Source organism: Oncorhynchus tshawytscha, linkage group LG13 (assembly GCF_018296145.1).
Source record: "Oncorhynchus tshawytscha isolate Ot180627B linkage group LG13, Otsh_v2.0, whole genome shotgun sequence".
Taxonomy (NCBI): Eukaryota; Metazoa; Chordata; class Actinopteri; order Salmoniformes; family Salmonidae; genus Oncorhynchus; species Oncorhynchus tshawytscha.
Window position 1 is genome coordinate 31646213 of NC_056441.1, and position 25617 is coordinate 31671829.

At 45.4% G+C, this 25617-nt stretch overlaps 2 protein-coding genes across 2 annotated transcripts; both read left to right on the top strand.

Annotated features, from left to right (window-relative positions):
- Positions 1–958: 958 nt before the first annotated feature.
- LOC121838943 (mucin-5AC-like) lies at positions 959–18832 on the top strand. Its single transcript, XM_042294911.1, is given in 15 exon segments — positions 959–1135; positions 1258–1408; positions 1606–1717; positions 11781–11870; positions 12063–12251; positions 12360–12619; positions 12708–12880; positions 12963–12979; positions 13116–13328; positions 13779–13925; positions 14052–14149; positions 14928–16585; positions 16588–16880; positions 17132–17344; positions 18604–18832. Coding segments are annotated over 15 exon segments (4020 nt in total).
- Positions 18833–19241: 409 nt separating this feature from the next.
- LOC121838944 (mucin-2-like) lies at positions 19242–25220 on the top strand (the record flags this gene model as incomplete). Its single annotated transcript, XM_042294912.1, has 1 exon — positions 19242–25220. A coding segment is annotated over one exon (5979 nt), but the record flags the coding sequence as incomplete, so codon positions are not given.
- Positions 25221–25617: the final 397 nt, after the last annotated feature.

Below are 25617 nucleotides of genomic sequence, written 5' to 3' on the forward strand. Positions count from 1 at the left end.
GATTGATTTACATAAAGATATTGTCTAATTGCTGATTTCACCAATGAGCCTATGATTGACAAGGAACAAGGAATGAACCCCAACAGGCACTTCCGGGATGACTCGGAGGCGAGGTGGAATCCCTGGACTTGCGAGCGAAATCTAATTTCCTCTCCATCTGTCGTTCCCGCAATCGCCCATCGATGCAGATGGTCAAAGCGATGAGGGAGTCAAGACCCGTGGGTAACTCCTGAGCAGCAAGCTTGTCCTTAACCTCGTTCAAGACGCACAGTTTCCCGAGCCTATGCAACTGGGTAGAGCTAGGTTATCACCAGTGGAACGGCAACACAGGATCAACACAAGAAGATGTCTATATTGTGGGACTTTTGGTAGTTTTGTGTAAAAGACCAGGCTCACTGGTGGTAGAGAGTACCCAGGTGGGCCATATGGATAACTTTTCTGCTTCCCTTACTCGCACCCATTTCATGTCATTCTGCTTTTGGGAAACCAGTCCAAATCTCTCCGGGTCCTCATTGACTCTGGGGCCAATGAGAGCTTTTTGGATGCCACACTGGCTTCAGAGCTGAACATACCCACTCAGCCCCTCTCCATTCCCATGGATGTTAGAATGCTGGACGGGTGCTCTATTGGTTAGGTCAACCATAACACCTCCCATCAACCTACGTGTGTCAGGGAAACACAGTGAGACCATTCAATTCCTGCTCATCAAGTGGGAATTTGGGATTCTCCTGGCTCCAGCGACACAATCCCCTCATCTACAATTGCTATCTTGGGCTAGAGTCCATTCTGCCACGGCCGTTGTCTGAGGTCGGCGCAACCTGCCCCGGGACGTCTTCCTGTGGGCTCGGAAGTCGCTCCAGACCTCTCTGCCATTCCCGCGGAGTACTAAGACCTCCGGGAGGCGTTCAGCAAGTCCTGGGCCACTTCCTATCTGCCGCACCACCCCTATGACTGCGGGATGGACCTTCCCTCTAGCACCATGCCACCCCGGGGACGTCTGTACTATCTGTCGGGACCAGAGACCAAGGTTATGGAGACCTGCATTGGGGACTTCCTAGCTACAGGAGCTATCCGTCCCTCTTCCTCTCCCTCTGGCACAGGTTTCTTCTTCATGCAGAAAAAGGACAAGACCCTAGTCTAGAGTTAAAACCGTTTCTCACAGTCCTTTGTCTTCTGTTTCCAGGCCCACCCCTCCTCCCGTGTCATCGATGGCCATCCGGCGTACACAGTGAGACGTTCCTGAGTGTTTGACCACAGGGCAGCGGTTTCCAGTATCTGGTTGACTGGGAGGGTTATGGCCCGGAGGAGAGGTGCGGGGTCCCGGCTAGAGACAACCTGGACCCAGCCCTCATCGCCAACTTCCACCGCCGGCACCCCGGTAGGACGCCAGGTGACGCCCCTAGTGGGGGTATGTCACACCCTGATCTGTTTCACCTGTCTTTGTGATTGACTCCACCCCCCCTCCAGATGTCACCCATCTTCCCATTATCCCCTGTGTATTTATACCTACTTTTTCATTTTTCTCTGTTGCCAGTTTGTCTTGTTTGTCAAGTCAACCAGCGTTTCTGTCTCAGCTCCTGCTTTTCCCAATCTCTCTTTTTCTAGCCCTCCTGGTTTTGACCCTTGCCTGCCCTGACTCTGAGACCGCCTGCTTGGCCACTCTGCCTGCCCCTAACCCCGAGCCTGCCTCCCGTCCGGTACAGTTGCCCCACCTCTGGTTTACTGACCTCTGCCTGCCTTGACCTGTCTATTGCCTGCCTTTGTTGGATTATTAAACAATTTTTAATTCGACGTCTGCATCTGAGTCTTACCTTCATACCTGATAAGTGTTTTCACTTTTAAAATTATATCTAATGTATGTTAAGTTGAAAACTATTATGTTTTATAATCACTATCGATGTTGACATGTTATTTGATAGTGTTTACAGAGTTGTGTCATGTATTTACAATTGTATGGACATTTGCAAAATGTGTATGCTGCGTTATGCTAAAGGCTACTGTAGCTAACTAGCCTTGTACTTTCTTTGCTAATGAGGCAAGTCACCTCGTGAAGAGAAACTGTTATTTCATGTTACTCAGATTGCTTGGTGGGTTTTCAGTTGTTCTGAAGTTTTCACAGTGTTGTTTATGTATTTGCAGGTACGTGCTCCCAAATTATATGGAATAATGTTATGTTAATGTACACGTGTAGCCTATGTGCTGTGGTCAAATCAAATTTTATTGGCCACATACAGTTGAAGTCGGAGGTTTACATACATTTAAACTCAGTTTTTCACAATTCCTGACATTTAATCCTAGTAAAAATTCCCTGTCTTAGGTCAGTTAAGATCACTACTTTAATTTAAGAATGTGAAATGTCAGAATAATAGTAGAGAGAATTATTTATTTTAGCTTTCCCAGTGAGTCAGAAGTTTACATACCCTCAATTAGTATTTGGTAGCTTTGCCTTTAAATTGTTTAACTTGGGTCAAACGTTTCACCCAATACTTTTGGCCCCTTCCTCCTGACAATTCTGTTGTAACAGTCAGGTTTGTAGGCTTACTTGCTCGCACACGCTTTTTCAGTTCTGCCCACAAATTTTCTATAGGATTGAGGTCAGGGCTTTGTGAATGCTTACCATTTCAACTTGTCAGTGATACATCAATGATGTCACTCTTGCTGCTGGTGATTCTCTGATCCGGCTTTACGCAGACAACACCATTCTGTATACTTCTGGCCCTTCTTTGGACACGGCAGACTCAGTAGCCTCGGTTTTTCTGATTACTGCCTTGCCTGGTTCACCAACTACTTTGCAGACAGAGTTCAGTGTGTCAAATCGGAGGGCATGCTGTCCGGTCCTCTGGCAGTCTCTATGGGGGTGCCACAGGGTTAATTTCTCGGGCCGACTCTTTTCTCTGTATATATCAATGATGTTGCTCTTGCTGCGGGCAATTCCCTGATCCACCTCTACGCAGACGACACCATTCTATATACTTCCGGCCCGTTCTTGGACACTGTGCTATCTAACCCCCAAACGAGCTTCAATGCCATACAACACTCCTTCCGTGGCCTCCAACTGCTCTTAAACGCTAGTAAAACCAAATGCATGCTTTTCAACTGATCACTGCCTGCACCTGTCCGCCAGTCCAGCATCACTACTCTGGACGGTTCTGATTTGTTCTGAATATGTGGACAACTACAAATACCTAAGTGTCTGGCTAGACTGTAAACTCTCCTTCCAGACTCACATTAGCATCTCCAATCCAAAATTAAATCTAGAATCGGCTTCCTATTTCGCAACAAAGCATCCTTCACTCATGCTGCCTGTCACGTTCGTCGTATACATAATGAGCGGACCAAGGCGCAGCGTGAGTAGAGATCTACATATTTATTAAAGTGAACCTTCAAAAAACAACAAAGAATAAATGAACGTGAAGTGCGTAGCACACATAGCACTAAACCATAACGAAACAATATCCCACAAATGCAGGTGGGAAAAGGACCACACTAAATATAATCATCAGCAGCCTCCAATTGGAAACCATACTCACACCAACATAGAAATTCAAGACTAGAACACCCCCTAGTCACGCTCTGACCTATTACACCATAGAGAACCCCAAGAGCTCTCTATGGTCAGGGCGTGACACTGCCAAACATACCCTCGTAAAATTGACCATCGTACCGATCCTCGACTTCGGCGATGTCATCTATAAAATAGCCTCCAACACTCTACTCAACAAATTGGATGCAGTCTATCACAGTGCCATCCGTTTTGTCAACAAAGCCCCATATACTACCCACCACTGTGACCTGTATGCTCTCGTTGGCTGGCCCTCGCTTCATACTCGTCGCCAAACCCACTGGCTCCCGATCATCTACAAGTCTCTACTAGGTAAAACTCTGCCTTATCTCAGCTCACTGGTCACCATAGCATCACCCACCCGTAGCACGAGCTCCAGCAGGTATATCTCACTGGTCACCCCCAAAGCCAATTCCTCCTTTGGCCGCCTCTCCTTTCAGTTCTCAGCTACCAATGACTGGAACAAACTGCAAAAATCACTGAAGCTGGAGACTCATATTTCCTCACTAGCTTTAAGCACCAGCTGTCAGAGCAGCTCACAGTTCACTGCACCTGTACATAGCCCCTGTAAACAGCCCATACAACTACCTCATCACCATACTGTATTTATTTATTTGTCTTGCTTCTTTGCACCCCAGTATCTCTACTTGCACATGAATCTTCTGCACATCTACCATTCCAGTGTTTAATTGCTATATACTTCGCTACCATGGCCTATTTATTGCCTTACCTCTCTTATCTTACCTCATTTGCAGTCACTGTATATAGACTTTTGTTTTTTCTACTGTATTATTGACTGTATGTTTGTTTATTCCATGTGTAACTCTGTGTTATTGTATGTGTCGAACTGCTTTGCTTTATCTCGGCCATGTCGCAGTTGTAAATGAGAACTTGTTCTCAACTTGCCTACCTGGTTAAATAAAGGTGGAATAAATAAAATAAAAATGTGTATGCCAAGGAAATTGAAGCTTTCCACCTTCTCGACTACGGTCCCATTGATATGGATAGGGGGGTACTCCCTCTGCCTTTTCCTGAAGTCCACGATCAGAAGGAGTCATAAGATGAGCACTCCTCTGTAACCATGCTATAAATGTAGTAATGTATCAAATGTATAATATACATATACATTTAACGTTTCTAAAATTATTACAATTCTAACCAAAGTGTTGTTCAACTTTGATGGAAATTGTGAGGTGAGTTTGCAATTGTGTTGTGTATGTATTTGCAGAATAGGCCGTGAAAGAGAACAGCACTGTGTCCTTTGTCAATGAGCCATATGAGAGCCATAACACTTCCAGAAACTTAAAAAATTTGAACATAGGCTAGAATCGCTCAGACACCCAGTGCATGCACAAGGGATCCCAAGCTTCGTCACAGTTGTGAATGAATCGGATGCAGCAGAGAAGACGAAAAATGACAGACCGCAATTACAACCAGTCAAATGTTCTTACATTGTAACTATGAGTTGTTACGGTCAACTACAATACTTGTTACAGTGTAATTACACTGTAATGAGGGCCCCTTAAAAGGAAGTGTTACAAAATTAATTAATTGTACAAAAATGTTGTAATTTCTAAACGGTTCAAATGATATGGGTGATAATAGCCTCAAATTAAAGGTTACAATCTGCACTAACCTGATAGTCATTGTATCATTTGAAATCCAAAGTGCTGGAGCACAGAGCCAAAACAACAAAATGTTCACTGTCCCAATACTTTTGAGCTCACCGTATAGACTCGGTCCAAATACTTTGAAAATAAAGTCTTACATGTCTGAATTGATGAAAACCAGCATTCAAAGTTTTCAAAGGGCCATTATGTACCATTATGTAGAGTGCAGCGCTTGCAATGCCAGGGTTGTGTGTTTGGTTCCCTCAGGAATCAGCCACACAAAAATGTATGCATGCTCTACTGTATGTTGCTTTCGATAAAAGCATCTACTAAATGACAATATAAACTAAGCACTAATACCATCTACCATGTCATACCATGGCATTCAAACATAAAACAAGGACGATGTTCCTTGTTATGGATGTAGAGGTATGTTAAATAGAACAGATTCTAAAAGAAACTCAAACACCTTTAAATGTCATACGGGACGTCAGGGAGACGTCAGAGAGTAATACAACTCTTTTAAAAAACATGCCATCTTCTGATGTGTCATCGAATGACAAACCAGACCAGTGTTTAATCAACCATGTTTAGGGTGTGACTTGTCAGAGAACAGTGGAGTTATTGGTGGACAGCAACACCCAAGACAACAATAAATCATCAGAAACATGAAATCACAGTTCAAAGAATGTTAAGTGCAAGAGTAAGTTGTACAATTCACATCTGATAAATATAAGTTATTATGATTGGGTCAATGCAAATTGTTAGTTGGGATGTGTGCCAAAAAATACTGGTCAAAACACTGACAACCGAGACTACTTGCCAACATGCTCTGACTGGGGATTTTGCTCTCTGAAAGATGACAATAGATTTTCTCTAAACTGAATACACTTCTACCAGTACATGTGTTAGTTAAGTTTACGGCAAGTATCCGTCGTATAAGCAGGATGGACGTTTTATGAATATAATCCACTTCACAGAGGTGTAAAGGCATGCATCTGCACAATTTTGATAGTACAATAGTTGGTAATGGTTAAGTTTTAGGGAATATCCTGTATATCCTGTATATATTCTATATTTGTATTAGATTCTGAAACCAATTTTGGCCAGGCTAAAGTTGTAAAAACTATAAGGGGCTTTTCACATTGTTGAGCTGCACTGTCCCAGCACTGTCTCTGTGAAAATCACACCTTTGAAGATAAACATACTCTCTAAAACCTCTGTTGTGTTTACACCTAGCAAGTATAACTGAAAAGCACACAAATACATCCAGGGCAACAGTCCTTATTAGTCAAGAAGTCGTGAGACAGTAACAATTAGACATGTTGAGTCAATGTTTAACATTAACACACCAACAGAGGACATTCTTCGTCAAGTGGAACTTTCTGTTCAAGAGAAACCAACTCCTGAGCCTAAAGTTGGTCCAAAGAGCAGCAGCGTGAGCATCAGAGCACAGAACCACAGCACCTTCCTGTTTCTCCTCCTCAGTCCAACTCTCCATTTCCTTTGATTTACAGCAAAAAAATTGGTCATTGTTGTAAGGGTTGTCGTCGGTGGAAGAAGGTGAGGACCAAGGTGCAGCGTGTTCATGTCTTTTTTAATAAACAAACTGAACACTCGAACAAAACAATAAATGATGTGAACAAAACGAAACAGTACTGTGTGGCCCAAAACACTCACACAGAAACAAACACCCACAAACCAAAAGTGAAACCCAGGCTACCTAACTACGATTCTAAATCAGGGACAACAATTGACAGCTGCCTCTGATTGAGAACCATACTAGGCTGAACTCAAAAACCCACATAGAAAAACAAACATAAACTGCCCACCCCAACTCACGCCCTGAACATACTAGAACACAGACAAAACAAAGGAACTAAGGTCAGAACATGACAATTGTACTGCTTATGAGACTGTTGACAAGTTCTGAGTGGTAAACTGCTGAAATACTGAAATAATGTCTTTAAATAAATAAATAATTCAGCCACAAGATACAGATTTATATTAATTTCTCCAAATATATTAACTGTGAAGTCCAAAAAATAAAGGGTATGTCGCACACCAAACAAATTGAAGTTCAGAAATTCCTTTTGTTTTTTTTTTAATGCATTTTCCCCCTTGCTTTTCAGCAGGCACACACGAACGGTTAGATGTCAACATTCTTCAGTGTAAGTAATCATTGTTAAATTATTTGAGCATCTGGAAAAAATTGCCATACAAATATATTATTTGTATTAATTCATTCATGAAGCCCAACTCCCCATAAAACCAGAAATCAGGAATCCAATATGATTTACTCCATTTTTGGGCTCACGATGTGGGGTCATTGTGACCCTCAATCATAGTTACCGGCTGATCACATTGTATCTCAACATCTTTTTTGTTAGAGATTCATAAACTGAATCTACCTTCAAAAGAAACAGATATGATACGTAAAAAGATATGTAAAGTAGCAGGTGTGTGAGTGGTGGACTGTTAAATAGAAAAAAGCTGATTGCTTACTTTAGGCCTGTGACTAAATAAAATGAATGGCTCAAAAGTTAAGTCGATTAATTGCAATGAAGCAAGTTTCTGGTTATAGAAAATGTATATTGTCACCTGACCAATTTTCAATACAATAAGTAATTGGGGATAACAACACTGCTATTTTACTCTCAAACAGATAGACCTGGCCTTCTTTTTCCCCTCCCTTATTTCAGACAATCTTTTGTCTCTCCCCAAACATTTTGACAGAACGCATAACCAGTTTTCCATACCACGTCAGTCACTGGGGAAAAAATGAATGCATTATTAACCAAAATACAACTCACATGCATTCCTCTGCCCGTCCATTGTCCCATCCATTGTCCCTCCCTTTTTTCATCATCTTTATCTTATTGTCTTTTGTGCCTGCGAAAATATTACATCACCTGAAAGACAAACAACTTGTGGCGTCAAACCAGCCCTATAGTAATATAAATAGCAACTAGAAATGCATTGGCATTACAGTATGCATATGAACAGTTCACTTGTAAGCTTGAAAGGCTAACATAACTAGACAGATAATAAGATTTTAAAGTAGATATAAGCTAGATATTGTGATTGTTTATTGTTATTAACCAAGAACTTCCTCAATTGATATTTGGAGAAATTACAGAAAACGGAGGCTGGCACTGAAGTGTTTGCTGTAGGTAAGTAATAACCTTTACTGTATAATGGAATATATACATGGAAAAGCTTTGATTTAAAACAAACATATATTTGCTCACAGTAAAAAACATAGAAATACAAACAAATATTACAAGGTAAAATGTTCTTATCAATAAGGATCAAAATCCAACATTGATCATGCAAACAAAAGTATTGAAACTATGAAGATTATGGTTATTATGTATGTGTTATATGTGAACACCTTTACACTTTTGATGAACTACAACTTCTATTCTGCCACTGAATATGTATAGGATTCAGAGTGAATTGTTGGCAGACCATTTGAAAACTTGTAATTACTTTCTCTTTTATGAAGTAATGGTTACATGATTTACAGTGCATTCAAAAAGTATTCATTCCCCTTGACTTATTCCACACTTTGCAGTGTTATAGCCTCATTTACATAAGCATTCACACCCCTGAGTAAATACTTTGTAGAAGCACCTTTGGCAGCGATTACAGCTTTGAGTCTTTCTGGGTAAGTCTGTAAGAGCTTTCCACACCTGGATTGTGCAACATTTGCCCATTATTCTTTTGAAAATTATTCGAGCTCTGTCCAATTAGTTATTGATTATTGCTAGACAACCATTTTTAGGCCTTGCCATACATTTCCAAGTATATTTAAGTCAAAACTGTAACTTGGCGGCTCAGGAACATTAACTGTCTCTTTGGTAAGCAACTCCACTGTAGATTTGGCCTTGTGTTTTAGATTATTGTGTTGATGAAAGGTGAATTCATCTCCCAGTATCTGGTGGAAAGTCGACTGAACCAGGTCCTCCTCTAGGATTTTGCCTGTGCTTAGTTCCAGTCCGATTTAAAAAAATCTTGAATAACTCCCCATTCCTTAACAATTACAAGCATACCCATATCATGATGCAGCCACCATTATGCTTGAAAATATGGAGAGTGGTACTCAGTAGTGTGTTGTTTTGGATTTGCCCCAAACATAACAATTAGTATTCAGGACAAAAAGTGAATTGCTTTGCCACATTTTATTTTTGTATTATTACTTTAGTGCCTTGTTGCATACAGGATACCTGCTTTGGAATATTTGTATTCTATACAGACTTTCTTCTTTTCACTCTGTCAATTAGGTTAGTATTGTGGAGTATTGTGTTGTTGATCCTGCCTCACTCTGTAGCTGTTTTAAAGTCTCCATTGTCCTCATGGTAATATCCCTGAGCGGTTTCCCTCCTCTCCGTCAACTGAGTCAGGAAGGAAGACGGTATCTTTGTAGTGACTGGGTGTTTTGATACACCATCCAAAGTATAATTAAAACGTCAACATGATAAAAAGGATATTCAATGTCTGCATTTCTTTTTTTTTTACCAATAAGTGCCCTTCTTTGCAAAGCATAGGAAAACCTTCCCAGTCTTTGTGGTTTAATCTGTGTTTGAAATTCACTGCTTGACTGAGGGACCTTACAGATAATTGTATGTGTGGGGTACATAGAGGTAGTAGTTGTTAAATGTTAAAAACTATTATTGCACACATAGTGAGTCCGTGCAACTTATTTGACTCGTAAAGCATATGTCAGGATTGGCATAACAAAGAGGTTGAATACTTATTTACTCAAGCAATTTACAGCTTTTCATTTTTAATGAATTTGTAAAAGAATCCTAAAAATAGAATTCCAATTTCGCATACAATAACATGTAGCCATGTCTTGTGCTGTCATAATGAATGACATAAACATGATCACCTTGGGGTGGCAGGGTAGCCTAGTGGTAAGAGCATTGGACTAGTAATTGGAAGGTTGCAAGTTCAAACCCCCGAGCTGACAAGGTACAAATCTGTCGTTCTGCCCCTGAACAGGCAGTTAACCCACTGTTCCTAGGCCGTCATTGAAAATAAGAATTTGTTCTTAACTGACTTGCCTGGTAAAATAAATAAAATCTTTCCCTTTGAAAAAATATGGAAATTGGATTTGTCAGCTGTATTACAGCATATGTTTTTTTAGGCAGTAAAAGGCAGATTTCTCTTGTAAAAATGCAACACTAATGTGGGTTTTACTATATTATTTGATGTATTATGTATTATATTTTAAAAAAGACATACGTTTTTGATGAACTACACCTATTGCTTTCACAGAATATGTATACGTAGGATTCAGAGTGAACTGCTGGTCGCTGACAGACTGTTCGAACACTTGAAATGACTTATCCTCTTTTATGAAGTAACATGATTGAAGTGATGCAGTAAATGGATGATTTCTCATGGAAAAAATGCAATGCTAATCTGGATTTACTGCATAATTTCACTAGGGTGTATAAATCCTTGTTTACACACAATTGCAAAGCTTCTGCATTTTGTTGCCTTATTTTTTAAATTCTATTCTACACAAGTTAATCCATGAAAAAGTATTGAAAACTTTTATTCACTGAGATGTCTTGAATGCATAATTATTTACACCTCTTGGTCAGGCACACTTAAATGTGTTCAAGTGCATACATTTCCTTACCAAGTTACACATCACATTGAATGGAATCCACCGTTGCACATTAAGAGTGGTTCATATGACCTGTCAGAAACATTTATATTTTTCTTCCTATTCAGAAAACAACTGTATCAAAATGAAGACACATAAACTGAAAGCTACTTTTATCACCATGGGTAGGTATTACACTCAATGTCATTCCGTGTTCTTGTTTCTAACTCAGTTTTTACAAATTGCCTACCTGTGTATTAATCCTGTGTATTAATCCTGAATCAAAATATTAACAACCAAAAAGGCAAGACGAGACCATATACATTTAGATCATGTAATTATAATAATGAGCAATGATGTACATATTCTTTGCATATTATGTTCCTGTACAATGTATAGGATTATTTCCAAATATATTTATTTTGACATTTCATGGGGGCAATTTTACATTTTGCCAAGTCTACTTTACTGTCAAATGTCTCCCCTCGATTAAATACATTTCCAAAATATAAAAAAGGAAAATGACTCAATTGTAAGCGGTAAACATTATCACACTGCTGTAACATGTATTACTTGAATTATATTACCGCACTACTGTAATGAAAAATGTGCCATCTTGAAAACAAACATAGAATACAACTCAAGTGTACTAATATCAATATGGTATTATACAATCAAGGGATTTATTTCATACTTTAATTTGTGTGGCTACAAATTATAATTATATATTGAATATGAAGATATAAAACATGCACCAAGCTGATGAAGGGTAATCTTGGAAACATTGATATTATGCACCACAAAACACCTTAACCATTCATCTTGAAAATTGCAGTGTTGTTTTGCTGGATTACACATGGAGATTCGACCACAGCTGCAGCTCCTACTACAACAACTACAACTGAAATCCCTAATCCAACAACTGTAAATCCAACGACAGCAACTGTAACTCTCACAACAACAAATGTACTTCCTACAACAACTGCAGCTACTTCTACAACCACAACAGCAGCACCTTCTACAACTGTAGCTCCTACGACCACTATGACTGCAGCAACTACTACGACTACCACAACAGGTCCTACAGCTACAAGCACAACTTCAGATCCTAATACAACAGTTGCTCTTACAAGCACTACAGCAGCTGAACCTACAACAACTGTAGGTCCTACTACAACAACTGTAGCTCCTAAAACAGCTACAACTGCAGCAACTACTACAACTGAAGCTACGACAACAACCACCCCTTCCACGACAGCTACAACTGAAGCTCCGACAACAACCACACCTACTACGACAACTACAATTGCACCTACAACAACCACACCTGCAGCACCTACTACAGCAAATGCAGCTCCTACGACCACTATGACTGCAGCAACTACTACGACAACAACTACTGCACTTACTGCTACAACCACAACTGCAGATCCGACTACAACATTAGTTGTAGTTTCAAGCACTACAGCAGCTGAACCTGCAACAACTGTAGGTCCTACTACAACAACTGTAGCACCTAAAACAGCTACAACTGAAGCTCCTACGACACCTGCAACGACAACTGCAGCTCCTACGACAACTGCAGCTCCTACGCCAACTGGAGCACCTACGACAACTGGAGCACCTACTACGACCACTGCAGCCCCTACTACGACAACTGTAGCTCCCACAACAACTACTTCTGCAGCTGCTTCGACAACCTCAACTGCAACACCTTCTACAACTGCAGCTCCTACAACCACTATGACTGCTGCAGCATCTACTACGACAACCACAACTGCACCTACTGCTACAACCACAAATGCAGATCCTACTACAACATTTGTTGTAGTTTCAAGCACTGCAGCAGCTGAACCTGCAACAACTGTAGGTCATACTACAACAACTGTAGCTCCTAAAACAGCTACAACTGCAGCAACTACTACAACTGAAGCTACGACAACAACCACACCTTCCACTACACCTACAACTGACGGTCCGACAACAACCACACCTACTACGACAGCTACAACGGAAGCTCCTACGACCACTACAACGACAACTGCAGCTCCTGCGACAACTGGAGCAGCTACTACGACAACTGCAGCACCTACTACGACCACTGCAGCGCCTACTACGACAACTGTAGCTCCCACAACAACTACTTCTGCAGCTCCTACGACAACTGCAGCTCCTGCGACAACTGCAGTTCCTATGACAACTACAGCTACTACGACAACTGCAGCACCTACGACAACTGCAGCACCTACGACAACTGGAGCACCTACAACGACAACTGCAGCACCTACTACGACCACTGCAGCGCCTACTACGACAACTGTAGCTCCCACAACAACTACTTCTGCCACTCCTACGACAACCTCAACTGCTACGACAACCTCAACTGCTACAACTTCTACAACTGCAGCTCCTACAACCACTATGACTGCAGCAACTACTACGACAACCACAACTGCACCTACTGCTACAACCACAACTGCACCTACTGCTACAACCACCACTGCAGATCCTACTACAACATCAGTTGTAGTTTCAAGCACTGCAGCAGCTGAACCTGCAACAACTGTAGGTCCTACTACAACAACTGTAGCTCCGAAAACAACTACAACTGCCGCAACTACTACAACTGAAGCTACGACAACAACCACACCTTCCACTACAGCTACAACTGACGGTCCGACAACAACCACACCTACTACGACAGCTACAACTGAAGCTCCTACGACCACTACAACGACAACTGCAGCTCCTGCGACAACTGGAGCACCTACTACGACCACTGCAGCGCCTACTACAACAACTGTAGCTCCCACAACAACTACTTCTGCAGCTCCTACGACAACTGCAGCTCCTGCGACAACTGCAGTTCCTACGACAACTTCAGCTACTACAACAACTGCAGCACCTACGACAACTGCAGCACCTACTACGACCACTGCAGCGCCTACTACGACAACTGTAGCTCCCACAACAACTACTTCTGCAGCTCCTACGACAACCTCAACTGCAACACCTTCTACAACTGCACCTCCTACAACCACTATGACTGCAGCAACTACTACGACAACCACAACTGGACCTACTGCTACAACCACAACTGCAGATCCTACTACAACATTAGTTGTAGTTTCAAGCACTGCAGCAGCTGAACCTGCAACAACTGTAGGTCCTACTACAACAACTGTAGCTCCTAAAACAGCTACGACTGCAGCAACTACTGCAACTGACGCTCCGACAACAACCACACCTGCTACGACAGCTACAACAGAAGCTCCTACGACCACTACAACGACAACTGCAGCTCCTGCGACAACTGGAGAACCTACTACGACCACTGCAGCGCCTACTACGACAACTGTAGCTCCCACAACAACTACTTCTGCAGCTCCTACGACAACTGCAACTCCTGCGACAACTGCAGTTCCTATGGCAACTGCAGCTACTACGACGACTGCAGCACCTACGACAACTGCAGCACCTACGACAACTGGAGCACCTACTACGACCACTGCAGCGCCTACTACGACAACTGTAGCTCCCACAACAACTACTTCTGCAGCTCCTACGACAACTGCAGCTCCTGCGACAACTGCTGTTCCTACGACAACTGCAGCTACTACGACAACTGCAGCACCTACAACGACAACTGTAGCTCCCACAACTACTTCTGCAGCTCCTACGACAACCTCAACTGCAACACCTTCTACAACTGCAGCTCCTACAACCACTATCACTGCAGCAACTACTACGACAACCACAACTGCACCTACTGCTACAACCACAACTGCAGATCCTACTACAACATTAGTTGTAGTTTCAAGCACTGCAGCAGCTGAACCTGCAACAACTGTAGGTCCTACTACAACAACTGTAGCTCCTAAAACAGCTACAACTGCAGCAACTACTACAACTGAAGCTACGACAACAACCACACCTTCCACTACAGCTACAACTGACGGTCCGACAACAACCACACCTACTACGACAGCTACAACGGAAGCTCCTACGACCACTACAACGACAACTGCAGCTCCTGCGACAACTGGAGCAGCTACTACGACAACTGCAGCACCTACTACGACCACTGCAGCGCCTACTACGACAACTGTAGCTCCCACAACAACTACTTCTGCAGCTCCTACGACAACAGCAGATCCTGCGACAACTGCAGTTCCTATGACAACTACAGCTACTACGACAACTGCAGCACCTACGACAACTGAAGCATCTACGACAACTGGAGCACCTACAACGACAACTGCAGCACCTACTACGACCACTGCAGCGCCTACTACGACAACTGTAGCTCCCACAACAACTACTTCTGCCACTCCTACGACAACCTCAACTGCTACGACAACCTCAACTGCTACAACTTCTACAACTGCAGCTCCTTCAACCACTATGACTGCAGCAACTACTACGACAACCACAACTGCACCTACTGTTACAACCACAACTGCACCTACTGCTACAACCACCACTGCAGATCCTACTACAACATCAGTTGTAGTTTCAAGCACTGCAGCAGCTGAACCTGCAACAACTGTAGGTCCTACTACAACAACTGTAGCTCCTAAAACAACTACAACTGCCGCAACTACTACAACTGAAGCTACGACAACAACCACACCTTCCACTACAGCTACAACTGACGGTCCGACAACAACCACACCTACTACGACAGCTACAACGGAAGCTCCTACGACCACTACAACGACAACTGCAGCTCCTGCGACAACTGGAGCAGCTACTACGACAACTGCAGCACCTACTACGACCACTGCAGCGCCTACTACGACAACTGTAGCTCCCACAACAACTACTTCTGCAGCTCCTACGACAACTGCAGCTCCTGCGACAACTGCAGATCCTATGACAACTACAGCTACTACGACAACTGCAGCACCTACGACAACTGCAGCACCTACGACAACTGGAGCACCTACAACGACAACTGCAGCACCTACTACGACCACTGCAGCGCCTACTACGACAACTGTAGCTCCCACAACAACTACTTCTGCCACTCCTACGACAACCTCAACTGCTACGACAACCTCAACTGCTACAACTTCTACAACTGCAGCTCCTACAACCACTATGACTGCAGCAACTACTACGACAACCACAACTGCACCTACTGCTACAACCACAACTGCACCTACTGCTACAACCACCACTGCAGATCCTACTACAACATCAGTTGTAGTTTCAAGCACTGCAGCAGCTGAACCTGCAACAACTGTAGGTCCTACTACAACAACTGTAGCTCCGAAAACAACTACAACTGCCGCAACTACTACAACTGAAGCTACGACAACAACCACACCTTCCACTACAGCTACAACTGACGGTCCGACAACAACCACACCTACTACGACAGCTACAACTGAAGCTCCTACGACCACTACAACGACAACTGCAGCTCCTGCGACAACTGGAGCACCTACTACGACCACTGCAGCGCCTACTACAACAACTGTAGCTCCCACAACAACTACTTCTGCAGCTCCTACGACAACCTCAACTGCAACACCTTCTACAACTGCAGCTCCTACAACCACTATCACTGCAGCAACTACTACGACAACCACAACTGCACCTACTGCTACAACCACAACTGCAGATCCTACTACAACATTAGTTGTAGTTTCAAGCACTGCAGCAGCTGAACCTGCAACAACTGTAGGTCCTACTACAACAACTGTAGCTCCTAAAACAGCTACAACTGCAGCAACTACTACAACTGAAGCTACGACAACAACCACACCTTCCACTACAGCTACAACTGACGGTCCGACAACAACCACACCTACTACGACAGCTACAACGGAAGCTCCTACGACCACTACAACGACAACTGCAGCTCCTGCGACAACTGGAGCAGCTACTCGACAACTGCAGCACCTACTACGACCACTGCAGCGCCTACTACGACAACTGTAGCTCCCACAACAACTACTTCTGCAGCTCCTACGACAACTGCAGCTCCTGCGACAACTGCAGATCCTATGACAACTACAGCTACTACGACAACTGCAGCACCTACGACAACTGCAGCACCTACGACAACTGGAGCACCTACAACGACAACTGCAGCACCTACTACGACCACTGCAGCGCCTACTACGACAACTGTAGCTCCCACAACAACTACTTCTGCAGCTCCTACGACAACTGCAGCTCCTGCGACAACTGCAGATCCTATGACAACTACAGCTACTACGACAACTGCAGCACCTACGACAACTGCAGCACCTACGACAACTGGAGCACCTACAACGACAACTGCAGCACCTACTACGACCACTGCAGCGCCTACTACGACAACTGTAGCTCCCACAACAGCTACTTCTGCCACTCCTACGACAACCTCAACTGCTACGACAACCTCAACTGCTACAACTTCTACAACTGCAGCTCCTACAACCACTATGACTGCAGCAACTACTACGACAACCACAACTGCACCTACTGCTACAACCACAACTGCACCTACTGCTACAACCACCACTGCAGATCCTACTACAACATCAGTTGTAGTTTCAAGCACTGCAGCAGCTGAACCTGCAACAACTGTAGGTCCTACTACAACAACTGTAGCTCCGAAAACAACTACAACTGCCGCAACTACTATAACTGAAGCTACGACAACAACCACACCTTCCACTACAGCTACAACTGACGGTCCGACAACAACCACACCTACTACGACAGCTACAACTGAAGCTCCTACGACCACTACAACGACAACTGCAACTCCTGCGACAACTGGAGCACCTACTACGACCACTGCAGCGCCTACTACAACAACTGTAGCTCCCACAACAACTACTTCTGCAGCTCCTACGACAACTGCAGCTCCTGCGACAACTGCAGTTCCTACGACAACTTCAGCTACTACGACAACTGCAGCACCTACTACGACCACTGCAGCTCCTACTACGACAACTGTAGCTCCCACAACAACTACTTCTGCAGCTCCTACGACAACCTCAACTGCAACACCTTCTACAACTGCAGCTCCTACAACCACTATCACTGCAGCAACTACTACGACAACCACAACTGCACCTACTGCTACAACCACAACTGCAGATCCTACTACAACATTAGTTGTAGTTTCAAGCACTGCAGCAGCTGAACCTGCAACAACTGTAGGTCCTACTACAACAACTGTAGCTCCAAAACAGCTACAACTGCAGCAACTACTACAACTGAAGCTACGACAACAACCACACCTTCCACTACAGCTACAACTGACGGTCTGACAACAACCACACCTACTACGACAGCTACAACGGAAGCTCCTACGACCACTACAACGACAACTGCAGCTCCTGCGACAACTGGAGCAGCTACTACGACAACTGCAGCACCTACTACGACCACTGCAGCGCCTACTACGACAACTGTAGCTCCCACAACAACTACTTCTGCAGCTCCTACGTCAACTGCAGCTCCTGCGACAACTGCAGATCCTATGACAACTACAGCTACTACGACAACTGCAGCACCTACGACAACTGCAGCACCTACGACAACTGGAGCACCTACAACGACAACTGCAGCACCTACTACGACCACTGCAGCGCCTACTACGACAACTGTAGCTCCCACAACAACTACTTCTGCAGCTCCTACGACAACTGCAGCTCCTGCGACAACTGCAGATCCTATGACAACTACAGCTACTACGACAACTGCAGCACCTACGACAACTGCAGCACCTACGACAACTGGAGCACCTACAACGACAACTGCAGCACCTACTACGACCACTGCAGCGCCTACTACGACAACTGTAGCTCCCACAACAGCTACTTCTGCCACTCCTACGACAACCTCAACTGCTACGACAACCTCAACTGCTACAACTTCTACAACTGCAGCTCCTACAACCACTATGACTGCAGCAACTACTACGACAACCACAACTGCACCTACTGCTACAACCACAACTGCACCTACTGCTACAACCACCACTGCAGATCCTACTACAACATCAGTTGTAGTTTCAAGCACTGCAGCAGCTGAACCTGCAACAACTGTAGGTCCTACTACAACAACTGTAGCTCCGAAAACAACTACAACTGCCGCAACTACTATAACTGAAGCTACGACAACAACCACACCTTCCACTACAGCTACAACTGACGGTCCGACAACAACCACACCTACTACGACAGCTACAACTGAAGCTCCTACGACCACTACAACGACAACTGCAACTCCTGCGACAACTGGAGCACCTACTACGACCACTGCAGCGCCTACTACAACAACTGTAGCTCCCACAACAACTACTTCTGCAGCTCCTACGACAACTGCAGCTCCTGCGACAACTGCAGTTCCTACGACAACTTCAGCTACTACGACAACTGCAGCACCTACTACGACCACTGCAGCTCCTACTACGACAACTGTAGCTCCCACAACAACTACTTCTGCAGCTCCTACGACAACCTCAACTGCAACACCTTCTACAACTGCAGCTCCTACAACCACTATCACTGCAGCAACTACTACGACAACCACAACTGCACCTACTGCTACAACCACAACTGCAGATCCTACTACAACATTAGTTGTAGTTTCAAGCACTGCAGCAGCTGAACCTGCAACAACTGTAGGTCCTACTACAACAACTGTAGCTCCAAAAACAGCTACAACTGCAGCAACTACTACAACTGAAGCTACGACAACAACCACACCTTCCACTACAGCTACAACTGACGGTCTGACAACAACCACACCTACTACGACAGCTACAACGGAAGCTCCTACGACCACTACAACGACAACTGCAGCTCCTGCGACAACTGGAGCAGCTACTACGACAACTGCAGCACCTACTACGACCACTGCAGCGCCTACTACGACAACTGTAGCTCCCACAACAACTACTTCTGCAGCTCCTACGTCAACTGCAGCTCCTGCGACAACTGCAGATCCTATGACAACTACAGCTACTACGACAACTGCAGCACCTACGACAACTGCAGCACCTACGACAACTGGAGCACCTACAACGACAACTGCAGCACCTACTACGACCACTGCAGCGCCTACTACGACAACTGTAGCTCCCACAACAACTACTTCTGCCACTCCTACGACAACCTCAACTGCTACGACAACCTCAACTGCTACAACTTCTACAACTGCAGCTCCTACAACCACTATGACTGCAGCAACTACTACGACAACCACAACTGCACCTACTGCTACAACCACAACTGCACCTACTGCTACAACCACCACTGCAGATCCTACTACAACATCAGTTGTAGTTTCAAGCACTGCAGCAGCTGAACCTGCAACAACTGTAGGTCCTACTACAACAACTGTAGCTCCGAAAACAACTACAACTGCCGCAACTACTACAACTGAAGCTACGACAACAACCACAACTTCCACTACAGCTACAACTGACGGTCCGACAACAACCACACCTACTACGACAGCTACAACTGAAGCTCCTACGACCACTACAACGACAACTGCAGCTCCTGCGACAACTGGAGCACCTACTACGACCACTGCAGCGCCTACTACAACAACTGTAGCTCCCACAACAACTACTTCTGCAGCTCCTACGACAACTGCAGCTCCTGCGACAACTGCAGTTCCTACGACAACTTCAGCTACTACGACAACTGCAGCACCTACGACCACTGCAGCGCCTACTACGACAACTGTAGCTCCCACAACTACTTCTGCCACTCCTACGACAACCTCAACTGCTACGACAACCTCAACTGCTACAACTTCTACAACTGCAGCTCCTACAACCACTATGACTGCAGCAACTACTACGACAACCACAACTGCACCTACTGCTACAACCACAACTGCACCTACTGCTACAACCACCACTGCAGATCCTACTACAACATCAGTTGTAGTTTCAAGCACTGCAGCAGCTGAACCTGCAACAACTGTAGGTCCTACTACAACAACTGTAGCTCCGAAAACAACTACAACTGCCGCAACTACTATAACTGAAGCTACGACAACAACCACACCTTCCACTACAGCTACAACTGACGGTCCGACAACAACCACACCTACTACGACAGCTACAACTGAAGCTCCTACGACCACTACAACGACAACTGCAACTCCTGCGACAACTGGAGCACCTACTACGACCACTGCAGCGCCTACTACAACAACTGTAGCTCCCACAACAACTACTTCTGCAGCTCCTACGACAACTGCAGCTCCTGCGACAACTGCAGTTCCTACGACAACTTCAGCTACTACGACAACTGCAGCACCTACGACAACTGCAGCACCTACTACGACCACTGCAGCGCCTACTACGACAACTGTAGCTCCCACAACAACTACTTCTGCAGCTCCTACGACAACTGCAGCTCCTGCGACAACTGCAGCTCCTATGACAACTACAGCTACTACGACAACTGCAGCACCTACGACAACTGCAGCACCTACGACAACTGGAGCACCTACAACGACAACTGCAGCACCTACTACGACCACTGCAGCGCCTACTACGACAACTGTAGCTCCCACAACAACTACTTCTGCCACTCCTACGACAACCTCAACTGCTACGACAACCTCAACTGCTACAACTTCTACAACTGCAGCTCCTACAACCACTATGACTGCAGCAACTACTACGACAACCACAACTGCACCTACTGCTACAACCACAACTGCACCTACTGCTACAACCACCACTGCAGATCCTACTACAACATCAGTTGTAGTTTCAAGCACTGCAGCAGCTGAACCTGCAACAACTGTAGGTCCTACTACAACAACTGTAGCTCCGAAAACAACTACAACTGCCGCAACTACTACAACTGAAGCTACGACAACAACCACACCTTCCACTACAGCTACAACTGACGGTCCGACAACAACCACACCTACTACGACAGCTACAACTGAAGCTCCTACGACCACTACAACGACAACTGCAACTCCTGCGACAACTGGAGCACCTACTACGACCACTGCAGCGCCTACTACAACAACTGTAGCTCCCACAACAACTACTTCTGCAGCTCCTACGACAACCTCAACTGCAACACCTTCTACAACTGCAGCTCCTACAACCACTATCACTGCAGCAACTACTACGACAACCACAACTGCACCTACTGCTACAACCACAACTGCAGATCCTACTACAACATTAGTTGTAGTTTCAAGCACTGCAGCAGCTGAACCTGCAACAACTGTAGGTCCTACTACAACAACTGTAGCTCCTAAAACAGCTACAACTGCAGCAACTACTACAACTGAAGCTACGACAACAACCACACCTTCCACTACAGCTACAACTGACGGTCCGACAACAACCACACCTACTACGACAGCTACAACGGAAGCTCCTACGACCACTACAACGACAACTGCAGCTCCTGCGACAACTGGAGCAGCTACTACGACAACTGCAGCACCTACTACGACCACTGCAGCGCCTACTACGACAACTGTAGCTCCCACAACAACTACTTCTGCAGCTCCTACGACAACTGCAGCTCCTGCGACAACTGCAGATCCTATGACAACTACAGCTACTACGACAACTGCAGCACCTACGACAACTGCAGCACCTACGACAACTGGAGCACCTACAACGACAACTGCAGCACCTACTACGACCACTGCAGCGCCTACTACGACAACTGTAGCTCCCACAACAGCTACTTCTGCCACTCCTACGACAACCTCAACTGCTACGACAACCTCAACTGCTACAACTTCTACAACTGCAGCTCCTACAACCACTATGACTGCAGCAACTACTACGACAACCACAACTGCACCTACTGCTACAACCACAACTGCACCTACTGCTACAACCACCACTGCAGATCCTACTACAACATCAGTTGTAGTTTCAAGCACTGCAGCAGCTGAACCTGCAACAACTGTAGGTCCTACTACAACAACTGTAGCTCCGAAAACAACTACAACTGCCGCAACTACTATAACTGAAGCTACGACAACAACCACACCTTCCACTACAGCTACAACTGACGGTCCGACAACAACCACACCTACTACGACAGCTACAACTGAAGCTCCTACGACCACTACAACGACAACTGCAACTCCTGCGACAACTGGAGCACCTACTACGACCACTGCAGCGCCTACTACAACAACTGTAGCTCCCACAACAACTACTTCTGCAGCTCCTACGACAACTGCAGCTCCTGCGACAACTGCAGTTCCTACGACAACTTCAGCTACTACGACAACTGCAGCACCTACGACAACTGCAGCACCTACTACGACCACTGCAGCGCCTACTACGACAACTGTAGCTCCCACAACAACTACTTCTGCAGCTCCTACGACAACCTCAACTGCAACACCTTCTACAACTGCAGCTCCTACAACCACTATCACTGCAGCAACTACTACGACAACCACAACTGCACCTACTGCTACAACCACAACTGCAGATCCTACTACAACATTAGTTGTAGTTTCAAGCACTGCAGCAGCTGAACCTGCAACAACTGTAGGTCCTACTACAACAACTGTAGCTCCAAAAACAGCTACAACTGCAGCAACTACTACAACTGAAGCTACGACAACAACCACACCTTCCACTACAGCTACAACTGACGGTCTGACAACAACCACACCTACTACGACAGCTACAACGGAAGCTCCTACGACCACTACAACGACAACTGCAGCTCCTGCGACAACTGGAGCAGCTACTACGACAACTGCAGCACCTACTACGACCACTGCAGCGCCTACTACGACAACTGTAGCTCCCACAACAACTACTTCTGCAGCTCCTACGTCAACTGCAGCTCCTGCGACAACTGCAGATCCTATGACAACTACAGCTACTACGACAACTGCAGCACCTACGACAACTGCAGCACCTACGACAACTGGAGCACCTACAACGACAACTGCAGCACCTACTACGACCACTGCAGCGCCTACTACGACAACTGTAGCTCCCACAACAACTACTTCTGCCACTCCTACGACAACCTCAACTGCTACGACAACCTCAACTGCTACAACTTCTACAACTGCAGCTCCTACAACCACTATGACTGCAGCAACTACTACGACAACCACAACTGCACCTACTGCTACAACCACAACTGCACCTACTGCTACAACCACCACTGCAGATCCTACTACAACATCAGTTGTAGTTTCAAGCACTGCAGCAGCTGAACCTGCAACAACTGTAGGTCCTACTACAACAACTGTAGCTCCGAAAACAACTACAACTGCCGCAACTACTACAACTGAAGCTACGACAACAACCACAACTTCCACTACAGCTACAACTGACGGTCCGACAACAACCACACCTACTACGACAGCTACAACTGAAGCTCCTACGACCACTACAACGACAACTGCAGCTCCTGCGACAACTGGAGCACCTACTACGACCACTGCAGCGCCTACTACAACAACTGTAGCTCCCACAACAACTACTTCTGCAGCTCCTACGACAACTGCAGCTCCTGCGACAACTGCAGTTCCTACGACAACTTCAGCTACTACGACAACTGCAGCACCTACGACCACTGCAGCGCCTACTACGACAACTGTAGCTCCCACAACTACTTCTGCCACTCCTACGACAACCTCAACTGCTACGACAACCTCAACTGCTACAACTTCTACAACTGCAGCTCCTACAACCACTATGACTGCAGCAACTACTACGACAACCACAACTGCACCTACTGCTACAACCACAACTGCACCTACTGCTACAACCACCACTGCAGATCCTACTACAACATCAGTTGTAGTTTCAAGCACTGCAGCAGCTGAACCTGCAACAACTGTAGGTCCTACTACAACAACTGTAGCTCCGAAAACAACTACAACTGCCGCAACTACTATAACTGAAGCTACGACAACAACCACACCTTCCACTACAGCTACAACTGACGGTCCGACAACAACCACACCTACTACGACAGCTACAACTGAAGCTCCTACGACCACTACAACGACAACTGCAACTCCTGCGACAACTGGAGCACCTACTACGACCACTGCAGCGCCTACTACAACAACTGTAGATCCCACAACAACTACTTCTGCAGCTCCTACGACAACTGCAGCTCCTGCGACAACTGGAGAACCTACTACGACCACTGCAGCGCCTACTACGACAACTGTAGCTCCCACAACAACTACTTCTGCAGCTCCTACGACAACTGCAGCTCCTGCGACAACTGCAGTTCCTATGGCAACTGCAGCTACTACGACGACTGCAGCACCTACGACAACTGGAGCACCTACTACGACCACTGCAGCGCCTACTATGAAAACTGTAGCTCCCACAACAACTACTTCTGCAGCTCCTACGACAACTGCAGCTCTTGCGAAAACTGCAGTTCCTACGACAACTGCAGCTACTACGACAACTGCACCATCTACGACAACTGCAGCACCTACGACAACTGGAGCACCTACTACGACAACTGCAGCACCTACTACGACCACTGCAGCGCCTACAACGACAACTGTAGCTCCCACAACAACTACTTCTGAGGCTCCTACGACAACCTCAACTGCAACACCTTCTACAACTGCAGCTCCTACAACCACTATGACTGCATCAACTATTATGACAACCACAACTGCACCTACTTCTACAACCACAACTGCAGATCCTACTACAACATTAGTTGTAGTTTCAAGCACTGCAGCAGCTGAACCTGCAACAACTGTAGGTCCTACTACAACAACTGTAGCTCCTAAAACAGCTACAACTGCAGCAACTACTACAACTGAAGCTACGACAACAACCACACCTTCCACTACAGCTA